Source organism: Xenia sp. Carnegie-2017, unplaced genomic scaffold (assembly GCF_021976095.1).
Source record: "Xenia sp. Carnegie-2017 unplaced genomic scaffold, XeniaSp_v1 HiC_scaffold_23, whole genome shotgun sequence".
Lineage (NCBI taxonomy): Eukaryota > Metazoa > Cnidaria > Anthozoa > Malacalcyonacea > Xeniidae > Xenia > Xenia sp. Carnegie-2017.
The window spans coordinates 661,606-683,552 of NW_025813486.1; the positions used below are offsets into that span (position 1 = coordinate 661,606).

At 34.2% G+C, this 21,947-nt stretch overlaps 2 protein-coding genes and 2 long non-coding RNA genes across 4 annotated transcripts in view; 2 read left to right on the top strand and 2 right to left on the bottom strand.

The window, feature by feature from the left end:
• LOC124447918 (serine/threonine-protein kinase/endoribonuclease ire-1-like) overlaps positions 1-21,947 on the bottom strand; it is a 49,503-nt gene that overhangs the window by 19,040 nt on the left and 8,516 nt on the right. The window lies entirely within an intron of this gene.
• On the top strand, positions 1,515-3,479 carry LOC124447926. Its single transcript, XR_006948883.1, has 6 exons — positions 1,515-1,574; positions 1,721-1,821; positions 1,891-1,946; positions 2,461-2,650; positions 2,740-2,822; positions 3,363-3,479. It is a non-coding gene; the product is annotated as an uncharacterized LOC124447926 (long non-coding RNA).
• Positions 5,239-7,905, top strand: LOC124447927. Its single transcript, XR_006948884.1, has 2 exons — positions 5,239-5,751; positions 7,245-7,905. It is a non-coding gene; the product is annotated as an uncharacterized LOC124447927 (long non-coding RNA).
• On the bottom strand, positions 15,792-21,215 carry LOC124447920 (serine/threonine-protein kinase/endoribonuclease ire-1-like). The gene is made up of 3 exons (XM_046998916.1): positions 20,838-21,215; positions 16,729-17,424; positions 15,792-16,639 (listed from the first exon to the last, which is right to left on the bottom strand). The coding sequence occupies exons 2-3, from the start codon at positions 17,359-17,361 to the stop codon at positions 16,052-16,054; spliced, it is 1,221 nt and encodes a 406-aa protein (XP_046854872.1). The 5' UTR covers positions 17,362-17,424; positions 20,838-21,215; the 3' UTR covers positions 15,792-16,051.

Here is a 21,947-nt window from a genome sequence, read left to right on the forward strand (position 1 = left end):
GGTTCAATATACCACAAACATTGTTATCAGAAACAGTGATTGTGCAGTTCCTATGTCCAGTGCTTTCAGGCAGAAAAAAAGTTCATCAGGTACACCCGAAATCAAGTTGTCTCTGAAATGCCGTATGCAATGTGTGTTCCATTCTTGCTTTACCTTGTTAAGTTCTGACATTAAAAACTCTGAATAAACAAATCAAATACATTCCATCTGCAAGTGATTTCCCAATGCAAGCTTTCCTTCATGAACAAGATGTTTAAAATGATTGATAACCCATCCAGAAAATACTTTTCTTCAGTAAGACCACCAGTTCTCAATCCATTGATTAGCATGAGATGATGAATAACGATGCCTTTGCTCACCACCAACAAGGCTACATTGCATCGCTGTCAAAATAGTATTCTCTTTTCCACCATCTGTACTAGGATGGGACAAAACTTAAACTCCTCCACTGACCGTAACAAAAAGTTGCTGGAATAACTGGATTGTTATTGCTTTTGCAAACTTTTGGCCATATTATTCGTCAAGAAAACTTGTCAACACAACCGTGAATTGGTAAACCGTAGGGCTTCAGCTTATCGTATCCATCTACAAGTCAGGTAGCATTTGGTCCATCAGATACGTAAGTTCGCTGAAGCAACTTTCTAGCTTTACGGAGTGCCGATGCTTCTGGGTCGACGTCTTTCAGTATTCTCATAACTGTGTCTCGAGGAACTGTTATATTGTAACTTGTTCTTAACTTATTCCACATACCCCTGTAACCAAGAGTTGATGATGGTCCCTTAATTTCGTTCTCAATGATTTGCCGAACGGTGTCTTCTGAGACAGCAAGGTCCACCTTTTGAATGCCGTATGACTAAAGCCTTCTCTTTAATGTTCTGATGGACAGTGAAATATCATGGTATTGCAACAAGAACAAAGTTCTTTCTCGCAAAAAAATGTCGGAAAAGTACGCTGGTCGCTTTTCCGTTGTGTGCCACATAGTGGACAAAACAACTCTAAATTTCGAAATCTTCTTCCTCAGCGATGACAAAACATCACTCTGCTATTGTTGTGCTAAGTTGTGCTAAAACAACGATCGCCAATTAGCAATGACTTTACTTGCAAGTTTGCCAGGAGAATACAAGCCGCTGATCACAGCTTTCGATGCGATTGGAAAGGAATCTTTAATTTATCAAAAAGTTAAAGGAGTGTTGCTTAATTATGTAAAATAAAATGTTTGATACAAAGAAAGATGAAGAGGCGTATGCTGCTTACTGATAATTCAGGAGAAAAGAAAAGAAAGAAGATTACAGTAAGAAAGAAAATAAACACCAGCATTCTTTTCAAGACGTTAATACTACATGACGTACGATTGTTCCTAGTCAACGATTTCTTTACAGTTTGGATATTGTTTTTATTGTAGGAGTGTGCTGATTACCGTATTTATGATCGCGAGGTGGTTGAACTGAGTAAAGATGTGTCCCTATTAATCCTTGTACCATCCCCAAAAGAGGTTTGCTCGTGTCCTGGTGATGGAGATATCTTTTCAAACGATGATCGATTTCTATCTATTCCTGTCCCTGTATTTGAGATGAGTAAGTGGTGACAGAGTATGTTGTATGCTACGTGCGAAAGATCTCAAATATCTTTAGTTTATGAACATTGCCCAATTTGAGCATTTGTCAAAAACAAGTGAGGAAGACACGGTTCATGTTTGTAAGAAATATGTTTTTATTTTTAGATGTTATGAAAACGTATCAAAACCAATTTATATGTCACTATTCAAGACTGTCATCCATTCTTGATATGGCGCTGCTTATTAGTCAACACGATTGTAGAAAGGTATTTCATTTGTTTTCATTTTTTTAGTTAACAGATAGAAATTTTGGCTCTTACCATTGTCTATCCTAGATGACGAAGTTAAAGAAACCAAAGCAACACAAAATACACTTAGTAATTTTCAAAAAGTGAGACGCAGTTTGATTTTTATTATAAGCTAATCTTATCCAGGGACCCGCGGAAGATTGATAATTGAGAAAGGGCATGTGCAAATATTCATATGTTATAATTTCTAATCACAATTGATTTCAATAGAAACTGATAAAGGAGAATATGCATACGTATATGAACCCACCCCTTCTTCATGATCAATTTTCTTACGTCCCTGTGATTATTTTTTATCTGTGACAGTTTTCAGTTGCTTGTCTTGAATTGCATTAAATAATCATGTTACATACATCTGTTATCAGTGCGAGAGGAAACTAAACTAAACTTGCCAATTGCCATAATTGTATTAGGTAGCTTTTGTAGTTGATTTTTAAGGATTCAGCTAGGATCATTTGTCAATTAGTTGATTGTTTGTATAGAAAAAAAACAAACATACGTATGCTTTGTTGCACTGAATAGTTTCAGCAGTAGATCTTTCTGAATATTAAACATCAATTATCTCAGAATGATCCCATGTTATCCCTTTCTAACCAGGAGTTAGACGAGACGTGGAAGGGTATGGGATGGTTATTGGACATTCTACACTATACACGTGATAGAGAATGCGTCAGTGGTATACCGCTGGATCTCGTTTTTGACACCCAATGACCCTGTGGTCCGGAAGCCGACGATTGTCATCGGAAGCACTCGGAACTGAAAAACTTGAGTACAATAACTACAAATAGTAAGTTGAAAAAAAAATTCTCTCTGTGTAATTCAGTTAGTTTTTCACATCTTCACAATTCATCTTTCATGATTTTTTTTGTATTCTAGGTGATGCTTCGAGTTTAGAAAGTGGAGTTCTGAAGATTTATTCCTCATGTGAGACTGGTCTTCCTCCAGGAAGAAGTGTAAAGGTTGGTTTTCATATACTTGTTGTAGTTTTACATGTTGTCTTGTTTTTATTAGCGAAATTTATTTCGCCTCCAAAGAATACAAACGCAGTGCAGCGAACGCAAAATTTTCAAGTTTGAACAACAGACCCAACAATCTTATGCATAATGTATGATAATTTAGAACTTTATCAATTCTTAAATTTTCTCATTCCTCATCACTTTTCAAGCCTTTGGGTGCATCATTGTGAAGATCTTGCTGTTAGCAGTTATTTTGATTTCCCAAGTGCAGAAAAACTAGAGTAGTAACATTAAGATAATTAATATCTGCCTGTAGCTGACAATATTTTATTCCACCGTTGGCTTAGCATAGTCATTAAGCATTGAAATGATCACAACTTTTTATATACACCCTGTATACTTTCATATCAGTACCGTATATTCTACAATTTATCCATTTCTATCCCTCTTAGCTTCACGTATCCTTCAACACAACTGTAGAACAAGTTGTGTACTTGGTTGTTCGCCATTATTCTACAATTTATCCATTTCTATCCCTCTTAGCTTCACGTATCCTCCGACACAACAGTAGAACAAGTTGTGTACTTGGTTGTTCGCCATTATTCTACAATTTATCCATTTCTATCCCTCTTAGCTTCACGTATCCTTCAACACAACTGTAGAACAAGTTGTGTACTTGGTTGTTCGCCAATATTCTACAATTTATCCATTTCTATCCCTCTTAGCTTTACGTATCCTCCGACACAACAGTAGAACAAGTTGTGTACTTGGTTGTTCGCCATTATTCTACAATTTATCCATTTCTATCCCTCTTAGCTTCACGTATCCTCCGACACAACAGTAGAACAAGTTGTGTACTTAGTTGTTCGCCAATATTCTACAATTTATCCATTTATATCCCTCTTAGCTTCACGTATCCTCCGACACAACAGCAGAACAAGTTGTGTACTTGGTTGTTCGCCAATATTCTACAATTTATCCATTTCTATCCCTCTTAGCTTCACGTATCCTCCGACACAACAGTAGAACAAGTTGTGTACTTGGTTGTTCGCCATTATTCTACAATTTATCCATTTCTATCCCTCTTAACTTCACGTATCCTCCGACACAACAGTAGAACAAGTTGTGTACTTGGTTGTTCGCCATTATTGTACAATTTATCCATTTCTATCCCTCTTAGCTTCACGTATCCTCCGACACAACAGTAGAACAAGTTGTGTACTTGGTTGTTCGCCATTATTCTACAATTTATCCATTTCTATCCCTCTTAGCTTCACGTATCCTCCGACACAACAGCAGAACAAGTTGTGTACTTGGTTGTTCGCCATTATTCTACAATTTATCCATTTCTATCCCTCTTAGCTTCACGTATCCTCCGACACAACAGTAGAACAAGTTGTGTACTTGTTTGTTCGCCATTATTCTACAATTTATCCATTTCTTTCCCTCTTAGCTTCACGTATCCTCCGACACAACAGTAGAACAAGTTGTGTACTTGGTTGTTCGCCAACTAGAGAAACTCGTCCAGCAAAAGAACCCGGATACAAAACTACTGACCGAAGAGAAGGTGAAAGAATTTTGTTTAGTTGCTGTAATTGGCGCCCGCGAACGTTGTCTCAGCGATGATTATAAAATACTACAGCTTCAAAATCCTTGGGTCAAGGGAAAACTGTTTGTGCGCCTGCGCGTCGAAGCTATTGCTGCTAATAATCGTTCAACGTCTACGTTAGTGTGATATCGAAGCAACACATTCTGATTGGTTCACGTTTTGTTGACTCAGCCGTCAAATATCTGGTGCTATATTTTGCTAGCTCCCCCCGGCCAAGCGATCCGTCTTAATAGAACTAGTATAGATGTTGATAGACACCACAATATTTGAAGGAGGGGAATCTGGTTATATTGATATTTCTTTGACGACAGGAACGTCAACCGGAAATAGAAAAATAGAGTTCATCTTTGCAATAATCACCCAGGTGATAGCAGGTGAAAGGCTGTACTGTATTTGCAAAAGTCTACTATCCAGTATTTGTGTTAGGTTATTTTGTCAATTGTCGACGTTATTTCAAGAAATAGTTACGTTACTGACATGAAAAAACATGTTAAAAGACAGATGTTTAAAATTATGTTAATTTTAGTTATGTATATTGTTAAAAAATGTTGTTATTTGCTCTTGTTTGCTGTATGCATGTGTTGTATGCAGATGTGGGAGCTGGTCTCCATTGTTTGTATTATAGAAAAATTGAAATTGATTGGAACTAGCTATATTTTGAGCAATTTGATTGGTCAGAAGTACACATGACGTAACCGTCTCTTGTGTTTCGGATTTTTACAGATGAGATCTAGCGAGCAATTTTATAAGATTTGTTGATCTCAAATAATTGAAAAGGATAACCTGGAACCAGGTGTAACTATCCCCTCCTTTGCCCTCTTTCTTTACGCCAATCATGCTTCTCATCAAGTTTATTTGCTCACACGCAAACCGGCAAACGGACATTTATCAAAAATTCAAGATGAACATTCGAGCTTGCAAGTTATCTTTGGAAAACGTTTAAGTTTTATACCCTTCCTGGTTCTTATACCAGTCATATATGATTCCCTCCAGTATGACACGTCGATTGTTTTGTTCATTGTGTATTATAAGACCTGGAAGAACATTTCAACAAAATTACTATAAATTATTAGCGCGCGGCCTGTGGTCAAAAACATGGCGGATTTTGGTTGTCAGAGTCAGCGGAAAGACGTGGGCTCGCTAATTAAAATGTTTTTTGCCCGCCCGGATATTGTCAACCACAATGGCGATACTACAAAATATCAATGCCATTATTCCAAGCCCAAACACTTTTAAAAAAATTTATCTATTAAACATGCTGCAAACTTGTGTGGTATACGGATGCTAAATTACTGCCAGAATAGGAAATATTTCATGACATCGGTAAGCAATGTAATATTGTTTAAAGTAAATGGTTTGAACCTGGGAGTATCGTTACATATTTGTAAATGATGATCGTCCAGGTTGGTATAGTCCTGAGAAGGACTGTTTTTGTTGTTGTTGACTGACGTTTCGACAACCTCAGGACTTTATTAACCTGGACGATCATCATTTACAAACATGTAATACTGTTTATCATTTCAAGTGTTCAGTAGTTTGTTTTTAGTAAATAATTAAAGTATGATGGTATATATTTTGTGTATATTTTTACTACTAGGTTATAATTTAAATTAAGTTTGTCCACTCTTGTTTTTGTTGTTTACTTAATCGCTTGTTACACGAGGCAAAACAAATATCATATACTTTGTATACATGTCTATATCGGAAGAACGGTAACCAATGCTTTGCACAGCAGCTTCTTGTACATCCTTTTGTATCTGCTACTACCATGGCGCACGGCTTAAGCAATGATATCACTTAAGATAAGCTTGACGCTGAAAAAGATCAAGGGAGAAATCAACATGGCTGTGGTAATGGAGATCACGGGGCCTGAATTAAGTAATTAGTTTATAATTAGATGATTAGCATAATTTAACCCCAAAAGCCTCAAACGTGGTGGAACTAAATTAGTCAAGAACTGTAAACTGAATAAATTTTTTTTTATCTATAGACATATACACCACCTCCATGTGGTCCAAAAGCTCTGTTTTTATAAACAATGTTATACTCAGATATCTCAAGATTACAAGTATCATGTAAGCTATGTTTCTGCGATGAACACTACATCGGGTTTCTTGCTTGGCAGCGAAATTGCGCATTATTTTGAGCTTTTCCTTTTTAAATTCCATTTTTTTAAAACCATCATCAATTATTCATAATTGCACCAATTCAAAACCACATATTGTTAAGAATTGTGAAAAGAAAGCATTTAAAAACAAATAATTCATAATAACTAATAATTTGGAAGGTAAAACCAAATTTCCTTAAATTTTGCTTGATTAGCATATGCCATATTTTAGCCCCATGTGTTCAATATGCTTTTTTGCTGTGTGATTTTTGTATGCAAGCTATTTCTAAAGTGTTTCTTGGTGACAAAATTCTTAACATACAATTGTCTATTTCTTGCAGCAATTTTACTGTCAAATAAACATATGAAAGTCTAACTACCTGTTTTCCCCAAAAGATTTTGCAAATCTTGAGTGCTAATAGATTTAGCAACTTTATCATAAGTTTTTGCTAAAAAGGCCAAAAAAAAGAAAAACTTTCTTAAATTTAACTATAAAAACCTGAACGTCACAAAAATTTCTTAACTAAAATTTGCCTTCCATTCTTTATCCTCGAAGTCGTGTTGGTCCATTAGAGCCCATTCTGCTCCTCCAACTCTAAATATGAGTCAAAAGATTCGCTTAAAAATTCTGGCAGTAGATAAATGCAGGACTCTACCATTATGTGCTTCACCGCAAGTGTTTTACCCAAAGCTTTTTCTTCTTGAAAAGGTTGATTGAGATGTAGAAGAAAACAAGGAATCTTTAGATTGCTTTAAAGACAGTTGGGAGTCATATCTTGAACTACGGTAATTAACAAATGGAACCAGTGAACCAAAGTTTCCAGTGACATATAACATACCTTAACGTGATGTTTTTTATAAATCTGTGAGTTATGCAGGTTGGGGTGGATCCTGTGGTCATGATGCACCAATGATTGCTTACGATGCTTTGATGATGGCAAAAGATTCCTGGTTTCAATTGTGTTCTTGTTCTATGTTTCATGGTGGAGATAGGGACAGTACAGGAATATTGGCTGCAGCTTGGTGGGGTGGTATATATGGTAGGAAAAGGGTACCCCCAATGTAGAGTCCTGGGGACTTTTGATGTTGTTGTTGACTGACTTTTCAACAACCTTAGAGGTAGTCATCTTCAGGGTCAAGATAAATGAAGATGTTTGAAGATAACAACCGTTAGAAATGTCGAAACGTCAGTCACCAACATCATCAACAGTCTTTCTCAAGACTCTACAAACCTGGACGATCTACATCAACAAACTTGTAACATAAATTATGTTATGAAATTCTGTCTTGATGTACGTCAGGGTGATTGTGAATCACACAATAAATATTAGTACTTAATTATGCTAAAAATAAATTACTTTCTGAACAAAGTTTGAAGGAGAATCGGTTCAAGGCATGGACAGTTCTAAATTTCCAGCAAGGACGATTCCTTGGCTGGAGAGTAAGGTCGTTAACTAGATATTGGTGAAACTAGATGAGGACGATTATCCGTAGGTTCATTTAACAAGACAAAGTGCAAGCTGAAAATGTTTTCTTGGGGACCACATAATTTTGTGAGGGTGTTAGCTAGGAGGTAGGGAGCCATGGTCCCTCAGTTTATATGTTAAAATATGCACGTAATTTGACTAAAAGATATTTAAAAAGTTTCCAAAGCTTATTTTTGAAATTCTATCGCTTTATCGTATACTCCAATATTCCAAAACGCCACACCAAGATTACTAAATTAGTTAAAGACATGGTGACAGTAAAATAATTTGAAGATATCGATTTTTATGATGTTACACAAATTTTAAGTGACTATAGCTTTGTTGTATATTTAGGTTTTTATGCACGATTATCTAAAGACTAAAGTCCGTTTTACATGTCAAACTTCACATGAGCCGAATCCATTTAAAACAAAAGATAATGAAGAAGTTGATCTCATTTTCTTATGTTTTTAATGCATTTGGCGCATGTAAAATTCGACGTTTAACACAGGCCAAACATATACATTAAAATGATTTAGATGTTAAAATTTTTTTGAAATACCAAAGCTTTTTCACGAAACTCTAAAGCTTTGTCGTATCCTATAGTTTCATCTTTACTAAACCATACACATGACAATTTAACTTTTACCAATCAAGACAATCTTTTCATCATTCAAAGTGACAATATCTTATCATGGAAGAGATTTGATGTTAGAAAACTGCCATCTTAATGTCAAGAAGCAATAAGAAAGCAACAACAACAAATATGAAAATGCTATGCTTGAAATGAATTAAAAAAAGTACCATATGATCTTATGCGCACGATACCTAGTAAACATTTTAGATAAACGAAAACATTTTTCAATTTTATATCTAATGAAACAGGGACTTGAGAGTTTGTTTTTTGCATGCAATGTGGTCTTTATATTTTCAAAAAGAACTATTCTTCCACCCACTCCCAAATTGTCTCTCCCTGCTCGAATATCAAGCAATGTGGTCTACGAGTTTAAATGTGAGTGTGATGCTCGCTATGTAGGTAGGACTTCTCAAAGGTGAGTGAAAGAATGAAACAGCATGTACCAGCTTCTGTCAGGAATAAAACTGTTCCTTTACGACAACTACTAAAACGTGGGTGCAAAAATGAAAATCCGATTCTATGTGATTCAGCGATTGGAAAACATCTTTTAAGCAACACTCGCTGTGCCAATGCTTATTCTGATGAGAACTTTAAAATTATTAAAAAATGTCGCTCGTTATTCCAGCTACACGTCATGGAGTCGGTATTAATTAAATTGACTAATCCTGTCCTTTGCCGACAAAAGGATTACGTGTTTAATCTGTCTCTGTTTTAAGTGTCATCTCTAAAAAATCCTTGTTTTGAAAAATCCTTCAAATCATCATAATGTTTCTACCAAACTCCGTTTGATTTATATGTTAACAGCAGTTGGTCAAAAGACAAGTTTATGCAATTTTTGTGAACCAATAGTTCAAGCAAGTTTCTCAGTCACTTTATTGCCCATGTGTACAACCTCAACTTGCAAAGAACGTCACAATGCATTTGAAAAAGTTGTGGATGTGGTTGTATTCAATTTTAGCGTCAAAATATGTCAAATATATAGATCTGGTACCAGTAAAGGGGTAGTTTCCAATAAATTCAAAATGGTTCTACCTCTATTCTGGTTAAAACTGATAAAATAAACCTGCTAGTATTTTAAGTCAAAGGAAGAAAAGCTACTTCACTCTCCTAAATGAGTGAGATTCTAAACTAGAAATAATTAAATAAAAGACGTTTTTGTTCAAAACAATACAAACATTGAAGCCTGTCTCAAACTGCAAGCCACGTTTGTGTACTACTCTAAATTTATCACTTAACTATCATAAAAATTCTCAATTTGCTATATCTGCAAAGCAGGTACAGAATAAGCATTTTGGAGCTGTCAATGTCCTGTTTACATCAAACTTCAAACTTCCTTGTTATATCCCAGACTAGAATACCTAAAAATTAGTAAATGGTGCCTGTGTGAGTTTGAAGTAGATGAGAGTAAATTGATTAAAAAAGGAGCCAATGGTTTAAAATTTTGCTAAGACACAGGAATTGTAATTTTGTAGACCTGAGAGTAAAAACCAATGAGAACATATTTCAATATCAATGCCACATGCACACAGCTTTATTTCCTACAACATGAGAACATATTTCAATATCAGTGCCACATGCACAAAGCTTTATTTTCTACAACATGAGAACATATTTCAATATCAATGCCACATGCACACAGCTTTATTTTCTACAACATGAGAACATATTTCAATATCAATGCCACATGCACACAGCTTTATTTCCTACAACATGAGAACATATTTCAATATCAATGCCACATGCACACAGCTTTATTTCCTACAACATGAGAACATATTTCAATATCAATGCCACATGCACACAGCTTTATTTCCTACAACATGAGAACATATTTCAATATCAATGCCACATGCACACAGCTTTATTTTCTACAACATGAGAACATATTTCAATATCAGTGCCACATGCACACAGCACAACATGAGAACATATTTCAATATCAGTGCCACATGCACACAGCTTTATTTCCTACAACATGAGAACATATTTCAATATCAATGCCACATGCACACAGCTTTATTTTTCTACAACATGAGAACATATTTCAATATCAATGCCACATGCACACAGCTTTATTTCCTACAACATGAGAACATATTTCAATATCAATGCCACATGCACACAGCTTTATTTTCTACAACATGAGAACATATTTCAATATCAGTGCCACATGCACAGCTTTATTTTCTACAACATGAGAACATATTTCAATATCAATGCCACATGCACACAGCTTTATTTCCTACAACATGAGAACATATTTCAATATCAATGCCACATGCACACAGCTTTATTTCACAACATGAGAACATATTTCAATATCAATGCCACATGCACACAGCTTTATTTCCTACAACATGAGAACATATTTCAATATCAATGCCACATGCACACAGCTTTATTTCCTACAACATGAGAACATATTTCAATATCAGTGCCACATGCACACAGCTTTATTTCCTACAACATGAGAACATATTTCAATATCAATGCCACATGCACACAGCTTTATTTCCTACAACATGAGAACATATTTCAATATCAGTGCCACATGCACACAGCTTTATTTCCTACAACATGAGAACATATTTCAATATCAATGCCACATGCACACAGCTTTATTTCCTACAACATGAGAACATATTTCAATATCAGTGCCACATGCACACAGCTTTATTTCCTACAACATGAGAACATATTTCAATATCAGTGCCACATGCACACAGCTTTATTTCCTACATGAGAACATATTTCAATATCAATGCCACATGCACACAGCTTTATTTCCTACAACATGAGAACATATTTCAATATCAGTGCCACATGCACACAGCTTTATTTCCTACAACATGAGAACATATTTCAATATCAATGCCACATGCACACAGCTTTATTTCCTACAACATGAGAACATATTTCAATATCAGTGCCACATGCACACAGCTTTATTTCCTACAACATGAGAACATATTTCAATATCAATGCCACATGCACAGCTTTATTTCACAACATGAGAACATATTTCAATATCAGTGCCACATGCACACAGCTTTATTTCCTACAACATGAGAACATATTTCAATATCAGTGCCACATGCACACAGCTTTATTTCCTACAACATGAGAACATATTTCAATATCAATGCCACATGCACACAGCTTTATTTCCTACAACATGAGAACATATTTCAATATCAATGCCACATGCACACAGCTTTATTTTCTACAACATGAGAACATACTTCAATATCAGTGCCACATGCACACAGCTTTATTTCCTACAACATGAGAACATACTTCAATATCAGTGCCACATGCACACAGCTTTATTTTCTACAACAAATGCTCAATCTCTTTTATGTGGTCCACAATTTTTACGCAAACTGATGAATATGTTTGTCGATAGTTACTATATCACCACAAATTTATAATGTCTTGGTAAGGAATGCATCCTCCAGCATCTTGCATTAATGTGTTTTATGCTCAAAAGTAGACGTAGATTTAGCAGAACACATAAAATTTTGAGAGTTTGATTACTGGCCTAAAAAAACATTCATTTTGATAGATGACATTTGTTACAAAAGCTATATGTTATACTTTTAAGACATTTTAATTTTAAAACAATTTGATGGAACGTATACTACTTAATAAAAAATCGAAAATCTACAACAGTAAAATTGACCACGACTGTCAAGGATTCGGCTCATCTGCTGGTTCATTTACACCCTTACTCTTCGTTTTTACTTATTTTACAAACGACAAGTACTATTCATTACTGTAGTATTTCTATGCTATATGCGTTAGAATTTTGAATTATTTTCATCTATTTATGCTAATGGTAACTAATACAGGACACGAGTCGAGCTTTTCTTTTACGTCGTCAGCAGCACTCACTCTTTCATCGCGTTGCAAATTCTCGCGCGATACACCAAAAATAATTAATCAAACAAACAAAAAAATGTTAACGGAAACTAACTTATCAACGATATTTTTTAAGTAATTGGTTTGAGCCCGCGGAAATGTCGTTACATGTTTGTGGATGTAGATCGTCCAGGTGAGTAGAGTCTTGAGAAGGACTGTTGTTGTTGATGTTGACTGACTTTTCGAGAACCTTAGCGGTAGTCATCTTCAGAGTCAAGTAAGGAGTTACGTGCTATCTTGTCAGTCGAAGTCCATCTGAACGTCTTCGCATTATCAATTTTGAACAATCAATTTTGTGACGGGTCGTTGGGAAAACTTGGCCAAGGGTCTCGGACGGATGCAATTTTCGCCCCAACTCGACGTAATGCTCCAACGTAACTCTTTATTTGGTAACTGAAGTCTGAGTTAAATACTGAGCGATATTTCCGATGAAAAGACTTCATCATTAGACATATTTTACAATTATAATAATACAATTAGACATATTTTAGGAGACTGTCTTTGTATTGATTCGCGTAAATTCTTTGTATTGTACTGATATAGGTAAATAACAGTAATAGCAACAAAAATTGGCGACGATTAATCTTTGTGGTTAAGAAAAATTCATAAATTTGAGATTTTTATTAAATTCTAGCTTGAACTTAAAGTAGACAAAGCGAAGTAACAAAGTAATGAAAATTATGAAATCATTAAAATAATCTGACTGAAGCATTTGCATTAGTTGCATCACCCTGGATCCACGATCAACAATGTTCCATGTGATACTCTAGGATATCAGCTAAGGTATTGTCTCAATCATTCAGATATTGATTAGATGTGAAGAGCACACGTTTTACGAAATTCTCATCAATAACAATTTTCTCGTTCAAAGTAGAAATTGTTCAGTTCAATGATAGATTTGTGTGTCAGTAAACAGTAGCAAATTCCGTGTTCGTTAAAAATGGAGAATTTTAACAAAATGACTATATACCTTCAGGACCATATGTTCAGACTTGAAAGTGCATTTTAATCTTTTACTTTTTTGACGTTTTACCTTTTTGAATCGCTTCAAAGGTATGTGAAAATTATTGTTTGTAAGGGGGTTCCCCCGGGGCGCGGAATTTCAGCTAAAATCCCTCGTGGTTTTTTCCTGTTCAGTATTCTCCAAGTTCTCGTGCCATCGTACTCGGTCTTGGTTTATACAGTTTAGGTTTTGCCATTAGGGATTTTTTTATTTCGGTTAAGTCTAAAAAAACAGTGACCTTGGTGAGTGACTAAAATTCTACTCCATGTTATAAACAATCATCAAAACTAAAGACAGCATTCATTTTGTAAAAAAAGTTGTTTAGAGTACGTGCTCCGATAAAGTTAACATCAACATGAACCATTTTTGACCGTCTGACAATCTTCGGAAGATAAAATTTCTAAATTATTTAATTAATCTATGATCTGTTTAATTTATTCTCAACTGCTTTAATTTAACCAAAATGTCACACACATCTTTTTTGAGCGGTACAATTTAGTCTCTGGGTTCGATTCCGAAAACACTGTTCTCGTGTCAGAAATGCCCATATTATAGTTGAAGTGATTTCTGACGTAACAATCTCAAATTGTACATTGTAATAGGAAAGGCATTTATGGCTTTACCTATATTTAAAATATTTATGTTCTCAGTTATAATTTTATTGGCAAATGTATTTGGTCCAGTCTTAAAACGAATTTTTTTGAAATTCATTCATTCGGAAGAAGTCTTTAAAGTAAAGAGGATAATTTTTTTCTATTTACGTAGTTTATGTGTAGAAAAGAATATCCATTTTTCATGACATATAATAAATAGTACATGCGAATGCTTCAATTTGATTAAATTAAATTTCGGTTTTTTAAAAATATTCATAATGGTTATTGACACTTCCATCCAATTTTGGGGGTAAATGGGATTATAATTTACATTCATTTCCCTCAAGTGAAAGGTGGTCCTCTAGCTGGTTGATAGTGAATTTCAGCAGGTGGTTTATCAGCTTTATCTACCGCTTTATAAGTTATAAAGCATACATATTTACAAAGTGGTTAAAATATCCCTTACAATTCAGCCCGATGTTATACTTGGAAATGTACAATTACTTATGACGTTTGAAGTGCCTATGAAATGAATTTTTATATGTTTGCAATGACCAGAACTTTTGAAATGACATTGTACTTTCTAAAAAAGTTCATGCATATCTCTTTTCCTTCGCGAGATATTGAAGTTTTTGTTATTTCTACTTCATCCAACTTGTGACGTCATATTGCATAATGAGTTCTAAAAATGTTTCAAATAATCTTCATTTTCCTGACATCTTTAGGTTCATACTAATAGGCAGCATATTATACCATTAAACACGTCACAACAAATGAAACTATGTCCTTGTGAAGTAAAGTATCGTTAAATATAGATAACACTCCTAGCTCTCATTATTCAATGTGACGTCACAATTTAGATAAATCGGATATAGCATAAACCTCATACCTCAAGAATTAAAAGTGATATGCATAAACTGTTTTAGAAAGTACACTGACATTTTAAAAGTTCTGGTCATTGCAAACATAAAAATTTTCGTGTCATAGGCCCTTTAAAAAAGCATACTATGCGGTTTATAAACCAATACAAAATAACTTATAGTTTTGTGAAGATTGATGAAGATTATTTACTATTACAAGCCAATCCTCGCTGCCAAAGTCAAACACGGTTGTACAATCCAGAAAATCTAGCTGTCATATGTTACAACTCATTGTAAAATAAGAACGTTTCTAAAATCTTAAATACATCGATGCAGTAAACTCTGGAATAAATCCAAACAACTTAAGAGGCAAAAATGTCAGCCTTAGTCAATTCAAGAAAAACCTTTGCACTTATTATACATTATATAAATCGTGTTGTTTTTCATGTTTGCAACGTTGTGTTTAAAAGGCTGCAGTAACTGGAGAAAACTGTAGCATTGTTCTTTGTCGTTTAGAAGTTATTTACGTTCTTTTGTTGCTATAGTAAGCTCTTTGCGAAGTTAATTCAATAAAATAAAAACACCCCAAAAGCTCAAAATTTATGTAAATGATTTAGAAAACTTTAAACTAAAACTGTCACACAACTATTACTGAGTGTTTTCATGTGACATTAATGTGCGGATACCTACCAGATGATATGGGATCTGAGATGATAAAATCAACATAACTTTGCACAAATTTCTATCTGTGAAGTAAATACAAGGTCTTCCAGCAGTTATAAGATTATTTTGAAACTTTACTCAGTAAATGTGAATGTGAGAGAGTTTTTAGAATATAGGCAATAGAGGGCGCCGTAGTTAACCTTAAGTGTATTTTGGTGTATATTCAATATTCATTTAAGAAATTTTAAATACATAGCACTTGCATTTTAGTTGTATGGATTTAGGCACGAAATAATTGTCAGGACTACAGTGCATAAAATAACCAAAATATTGTTTATTGATTTAGTTCGCTTTCATTAAAATTAAAAATATTCTAGAGTTCTAGTTCGTTTTTCAATTCTTCATTTGACCTGACAGCAGCATGCACCCGAACAGGGAGATTAGGAAATGTTCGGAGAAAATACGCCCTGTAATCGCCAATCTTATAAAATGGTTCTGGTTGTGGTCTTGACCATGTTCGTTCGTTCCAATGCTGGTGAATATTTCGTATAAGTCTTAAGCATTCTGTCCATGAAGATTCATACTTCCTTCTATTCACCAAATAATCATAAACATCACAATTTATTTGACTTTTCCAAAGTACGGATTCGCTATTCAATTTTTGAACGAAATTTGACTGGGGATCATTTGTCTTAATCTGTTGAAGATTCCCAACTTTACTTAACATTTCAAACTTCTCCTCATCTGACATAAGAAATGGGTGTTTTAATGCTTCGTTAGAATATGGTCTGTCTTCAGGTTTTAGATTTAACATCCACGACAGAAGGTCCTTTAGTGTTTCATCCTTGATTTCTTTCAAACCAACAGGGTTTCCATTCAGCATGTTGTCCAGTCTATGCCGTTCAATTCCAAAAGGATGCTTTCCTTTCGTTGCTACATAATAAGCTACCATCCCTGCATTCTAAAATAATAAAAAGCGTTACATCAAAATGCAATTTCATAGCATTGAGTTTCTTTACAACTTACAAATGTTTACATTCCTACACTTACATATACATCAGACCTTCTATTGTAACGCGCTTTATTTAGTGAATCGTCACCTTCGCGATATGATTCAGGAGCTATCCAATGCACAGTTCCCATGGAAGTATTGCTTTTATATGTTGTAGTGTCATTCTTCATTATTCGACTTATGCCAAAGTCAGCTATCAGAAATTTGCTTTTTGAGTCTCGCAGAACATTGGAAGGCTTCAAATCCCGATGTAGAATAGGACTTGGGCCGCTATGAAGATCAGCTAATCCTTCTAAAATTTGTCTAAGAATATCAGGAAGAGCTTTTTGAAGATCATGCAAAGTAGAATCTTTCACAAACTTCACCAGTGATTCTTCACATAAGTCTAATATCAAATAAACATAATCCGTTCCAATATCTTCTTCTAAGTAGAAATAATTCACAACATATTTCGAATTCTTTGCATGGAATTCATTTAAAACTTCCTTTTCGTGATGTGCAAGCTGGATAAATTTATCTCGATGTATTCGTTTCACTGCTTTACCGTAACCATCCTTACCCAGTCCAAGAAAAACACGGGTTGCATCACTTCCTTCGCCAATGCAAAATTCTTCTGAGAATATTACACGCATTGCCCACCTCTTTAACCTCAACACTGGGATTGCGTCCATATTCAATCAATTTTAAAAGCAATTCTCTATGTTTCGTTGATTCATCAATGTATTTCCACTCTTCTAGATAAAAATATTACATTCAAGGGTTAAAGAAACAAAATAAATACATCAAAATAGCTTAAACTTCCCCAATTAGGAAAGGATACTGATACCGTACACTTTTAAAAAACGTATTAACAATTATTAGAAATATCATAAATTTTTAACTGGTAACATTCGAGGTTAGCTTATACCAAACAATTAATCACAAAAACTTCTCTTTGCAGTAATTTCATGAATTTTTGTTAAGGAGTAACCTTGCGTTTTTCGAAAATATTAAATTAAAATTTTGAGAGCATATATTTTTTAGAGTCTAAAAAATTTTTTATAGCAAAAGATAACAAAATAGCTTCGTTCAATTTTTCTTTCTATTCTCGACACTCGTCTTTTAGATAGACTATCTTATGTTTGTTGCCAAATATTAGTATTGAAGTCTGATCTCTACATTTATTCTCTCAAACCTTGTTTGGACATCTTAAAGTGCCAATGAATCAAATATTTTGCTAGTTAAATTATATCTGTATTGACCAGAACTTTTGAGATGACAGAGTGCTTTCTAAACCTTTTCTGCATGACTTTTTCATTCTAAAATATTGAAGTGCTTGCAATTACCAATTTATCTAACTTGTGACATAATATTGCATGCAAAATGAGTCGCTGCAATGTTTCAAATACCCTTCATTTTCCTGACAACTTTAGGTTGATAATGGTACGCAGTATTTTATATCATTAACACATCACAAAGAAGGAAACTCCTCCATGTTAAAATAATGTATCAGCAAATTTACCTAATACATCTAGTTCTCATTTCCAATGTGACATCAGATAAATCAGACATAATAAAACTTTAATATCTCAGAATGAAAAGTGATATGCATAAACTAGTACAGAAAGTCCATTATCATATTAAAATGTCTGTTCAATAAAAGTATAACACAGGTTCTTATTTTCGTTTCATAGGCATTTTATGCTTTAACTCTAAATTATCTGATACGTACTGTTTCTCTTATTCATTGATAAAGTGAACCTCGTTATCTATATTTCTGCAAACTCAACCTCTACCTCATGCTTTTCTCATTCTCGTGTGACAGTGTTAGTACTAAAATAGAGACTTAGTCGAGGTGACAAATTTGAAAATCGTTTTGAAGATTGCAAATACCACGGTGAATTAATTTTACCATTCACCATGGTATTTGCGATCTTCAAAACATTGCTATATTGTTTTCCTTTGCCGAATTGAAAATGGTTATTTGCAGTTTTCAATTCTTTTATTTCATTAAGCATATGATGATTTATTTACAAGAAACAATTTGTCTGTCAAGTGTCTATTGTGCCAGGGTTTTCGTTATCGAGAAAATTTCTTTCTTGAGGAAATATTTACACAGAAAGAAAAGGAATCGTGCAATTCAATAAATTTTTAACCCCACGAAAGAAGTAAGCGATTTAAATTCTTATCATATCTTTCAGCCCTTTCGATAAGATTCTTGTCTGTTTTAGAAACATGTGAAAGAAATCATGATTTTGTAGTGTTAAAGTATAATAAATTGACAAGATAAGAAACGCGAACGATGCAAGCAAATGATCGAACTTCTGGCTTCAAATGTTGTAACATCTTTTTTGTATTTGGATGCATTATATGTACGATGTAGAACATGTTAATTATCTTTGGCTACCACAATCACCTTTTAATAATTTGAAAAATTTTCTCGTACAATACAACGCTCCCTTAGAGCTCTCTTATAAATATAATTAAAATAAGCAATTGAGCAATTCATTTTCATGCTTTCACATAAAATTTTCAGATCAATATTTTATCTATCCATCTCCCTGTCTATTTATTGTCTATTTGAATTATGTCAAATGTAGACTACGTTGGCTTTACAAGAAATCAGTCGACCACAACTGAAGATATGAAAACACCCCCTCCCCACCAACTAAAAGTTCTAGTTTCAGCCTCTATATAGTGGTCAGTGCTACAATATCTGAGAAAACATGTTACAGCCGTTCAGTTCTGTAAGCGATATTTCAGCAGCAGCGTTATTAAACATCCTCTCCCCCACCCCACTAAAACTTATAGTTTCGGTCCTCTATACAGTGGTCCGTGCTACAATATCTAAGAAAACATGATACAGTCATTAAGTTCTGTAAGCGATATTTCATCAGCAGCGTTATTAAACACCCCCTCCCCCACCAAACAAAAGTTATAGTTTCGGCCCTCTATATAGTTGTCCGTGCTACAATATCTGAGAAAACATGATACAGTCATTAAGTTCTGTAAGCGATATTTCATCAGCAGCGTTATTAAACATCCCCTCCCCCACCTCAGTAAAATTTATAGTTTCGGTCCTTTATACAGCGGTCCGTGCTACAATATCTGAGAAAACATGATATAGCCATTGAGTTCTGTAAGCGATACTTCATAGATTGCATGATGTCATTATCACCTCATGTCTCATCTTAATTTCAACTGACTGATAATGTGCTTCAAGTACAATTTTTGAAGTGACAAGACTTTACCGTCATGGTTAAAACAGATTAAACCAGCCGCAATTGTCACCATTCAGTGTTGCTTAGACATGTGATGAAAAAAACTTATATATCTCGTAACATTTTTTAATGTAAAAGGTTGATTGAAGACTTTATTTGAAGTAAATTTTTTATTAGAACTTGGACTTGTTGATGTTTTTTTAAATGTTTCAATACTTTCGATGCTGTAAACCAGAAGCAAAAAACATAAATTTCTATCAGGAAAAAAGTTATACTCCAACTAATCTCCTGTACTCTAATAAAGAAAATAGGAATTAATGTAATCAAACACGTAATCCTTTTTCTTAAATGGAACTTATGAAATGTAGTCAATTTGAGCACTTTATGAAAAGATTTACGCCACTTTGCTGCTACGGAGTATTTATTGAGATAAACAAATACTTGTCAAGTTGTGCTGAGCACTGCCGTCTGGTACACAGTACATTTAAATTATTTGTCGTTTGCAAAAGGAAAATTTAAGTCATTGATACCGTATTGAACATACGTAATAAACGAAAGTTTGGAGTTCGAAAATGCAACACAGTATATATACATCATATCATTAAATAATATAAATCTCCACAAAAACACATATATACTAATCAAATGGCTTCAATTGCAATACATTACAAAACAAATGTTTTAATTGTCAAAGAATACAAGAAAAAGCTTTCAGAGTTTAGAACACTTAACAGGACGACAAGAATTTGCCATTGGTTTAATATTTCCTGCCTCATGCTCATTCACGACGATATATGAAACATCAAGCGCAGAAGCTTATGGTTCATGGAAATAAGACTTTCATTCCCTTTTGTTTAACTTTCTTATACATCATTACTCTCATTATTACTACCTCAGGTTCGTTAAGTTCATTGGGAAGAGAATAACTATACAAGACAAGTTCCTACCTTTATTTATCACGGCTCCCTGTGAGTTTTCTTCGTCAACATTCAGCTTCCACTTCGAATTTCTGTTTTCACTTTCTCTCACCTCCAAATATCCTTTAGCAGGAAAATTTACTCGAATTTTTTCAAAGTGATGAACAACAAAACCATCTTTGTCAAGCTTTAAAACATCTATTTTAAAAATGTATGAATCAAGCTCCTTTCCCTGAAAATTAAGCTGTATTTCATGATTTCGATCAGTGTTGATATCAATGACATCTTCATTGTTATTATTTACGTGGAAGTCTTCCCACTCTTTGGCCAATTCTTTCACTAGAGAATCTCCTAACATTTCACGCACGAAAGAGCTCACAAAGACAACTTTAATATCTATTGTTCCCATTTCTGATGATCTTCGATGGAATACATAGGCATAAGCAACAAAATTTTGGTTGAGATGACATAAAATACGAGGAATAAATGAAAGAGAAGCTTTGATGAAACTGTACCAAGAAAACTTTGAAATGTTTAACAAAATCCTTGATTCATTCAAATCAATGTCTTCCACCTGTTGCCATTCCATTTTTTGCTTATCAATCGAATAGGATCCATAAAGAGCGACAACCTTTTCCAAAGCTGTTTCTGATAATTCTCTCTTCCCATTTATGTTAATTTGCAATTGAGCAGGTTTTAAGAAATGTAGGCCGTTAGGAAGACATTGCAGATGACATATGCTACTTTGAAGAAGTTTCAAGTCCAGCAAACTTTTAATGTAGCTTGGATTGTTATTCTTGACCAACTTTATCATTGTAGTGTCTTCTAAACAGCCAGGACCAATATCAAAGATAACATCCTCCATCATTAAATTGCCACCACCAGAAGTGACCAGTTTTTCCACTTTACAGGACGTCTCCTTTGTACCTAAAAATTTCATGTATTTATATTCTTCAACTCAATCCCATTTCAATGTTTTCAGAAGTTTACTAACTTGACAAGGGCTCAAATGAAACAGAAGGTTTGATATTAGGCTTACTGTATTACTTGAAAACAAAGAATAACGAATCTAATAAATAATATGTCAACATTGTATCGTATAGAACAAGACATTCACTTAATAAAGCTTCTTAACGTAAG

Coding starts and splice junctions, on each gene's coding strand:
- LOC124447920 (XM_046998916.1), bottom strand. CDS start 17,361: ATGGACGCAATCCCAGTGTTGAGGTTAAAGAGGTGGGCAATGCGTGTA. Junction 16,640..16,728: donor ATAGAAGGTCTGATGTATAT/GTAAGTGTAGGA, acceptor TTATTATTTTAG/AATGCAGGGATGGTAGCTTA.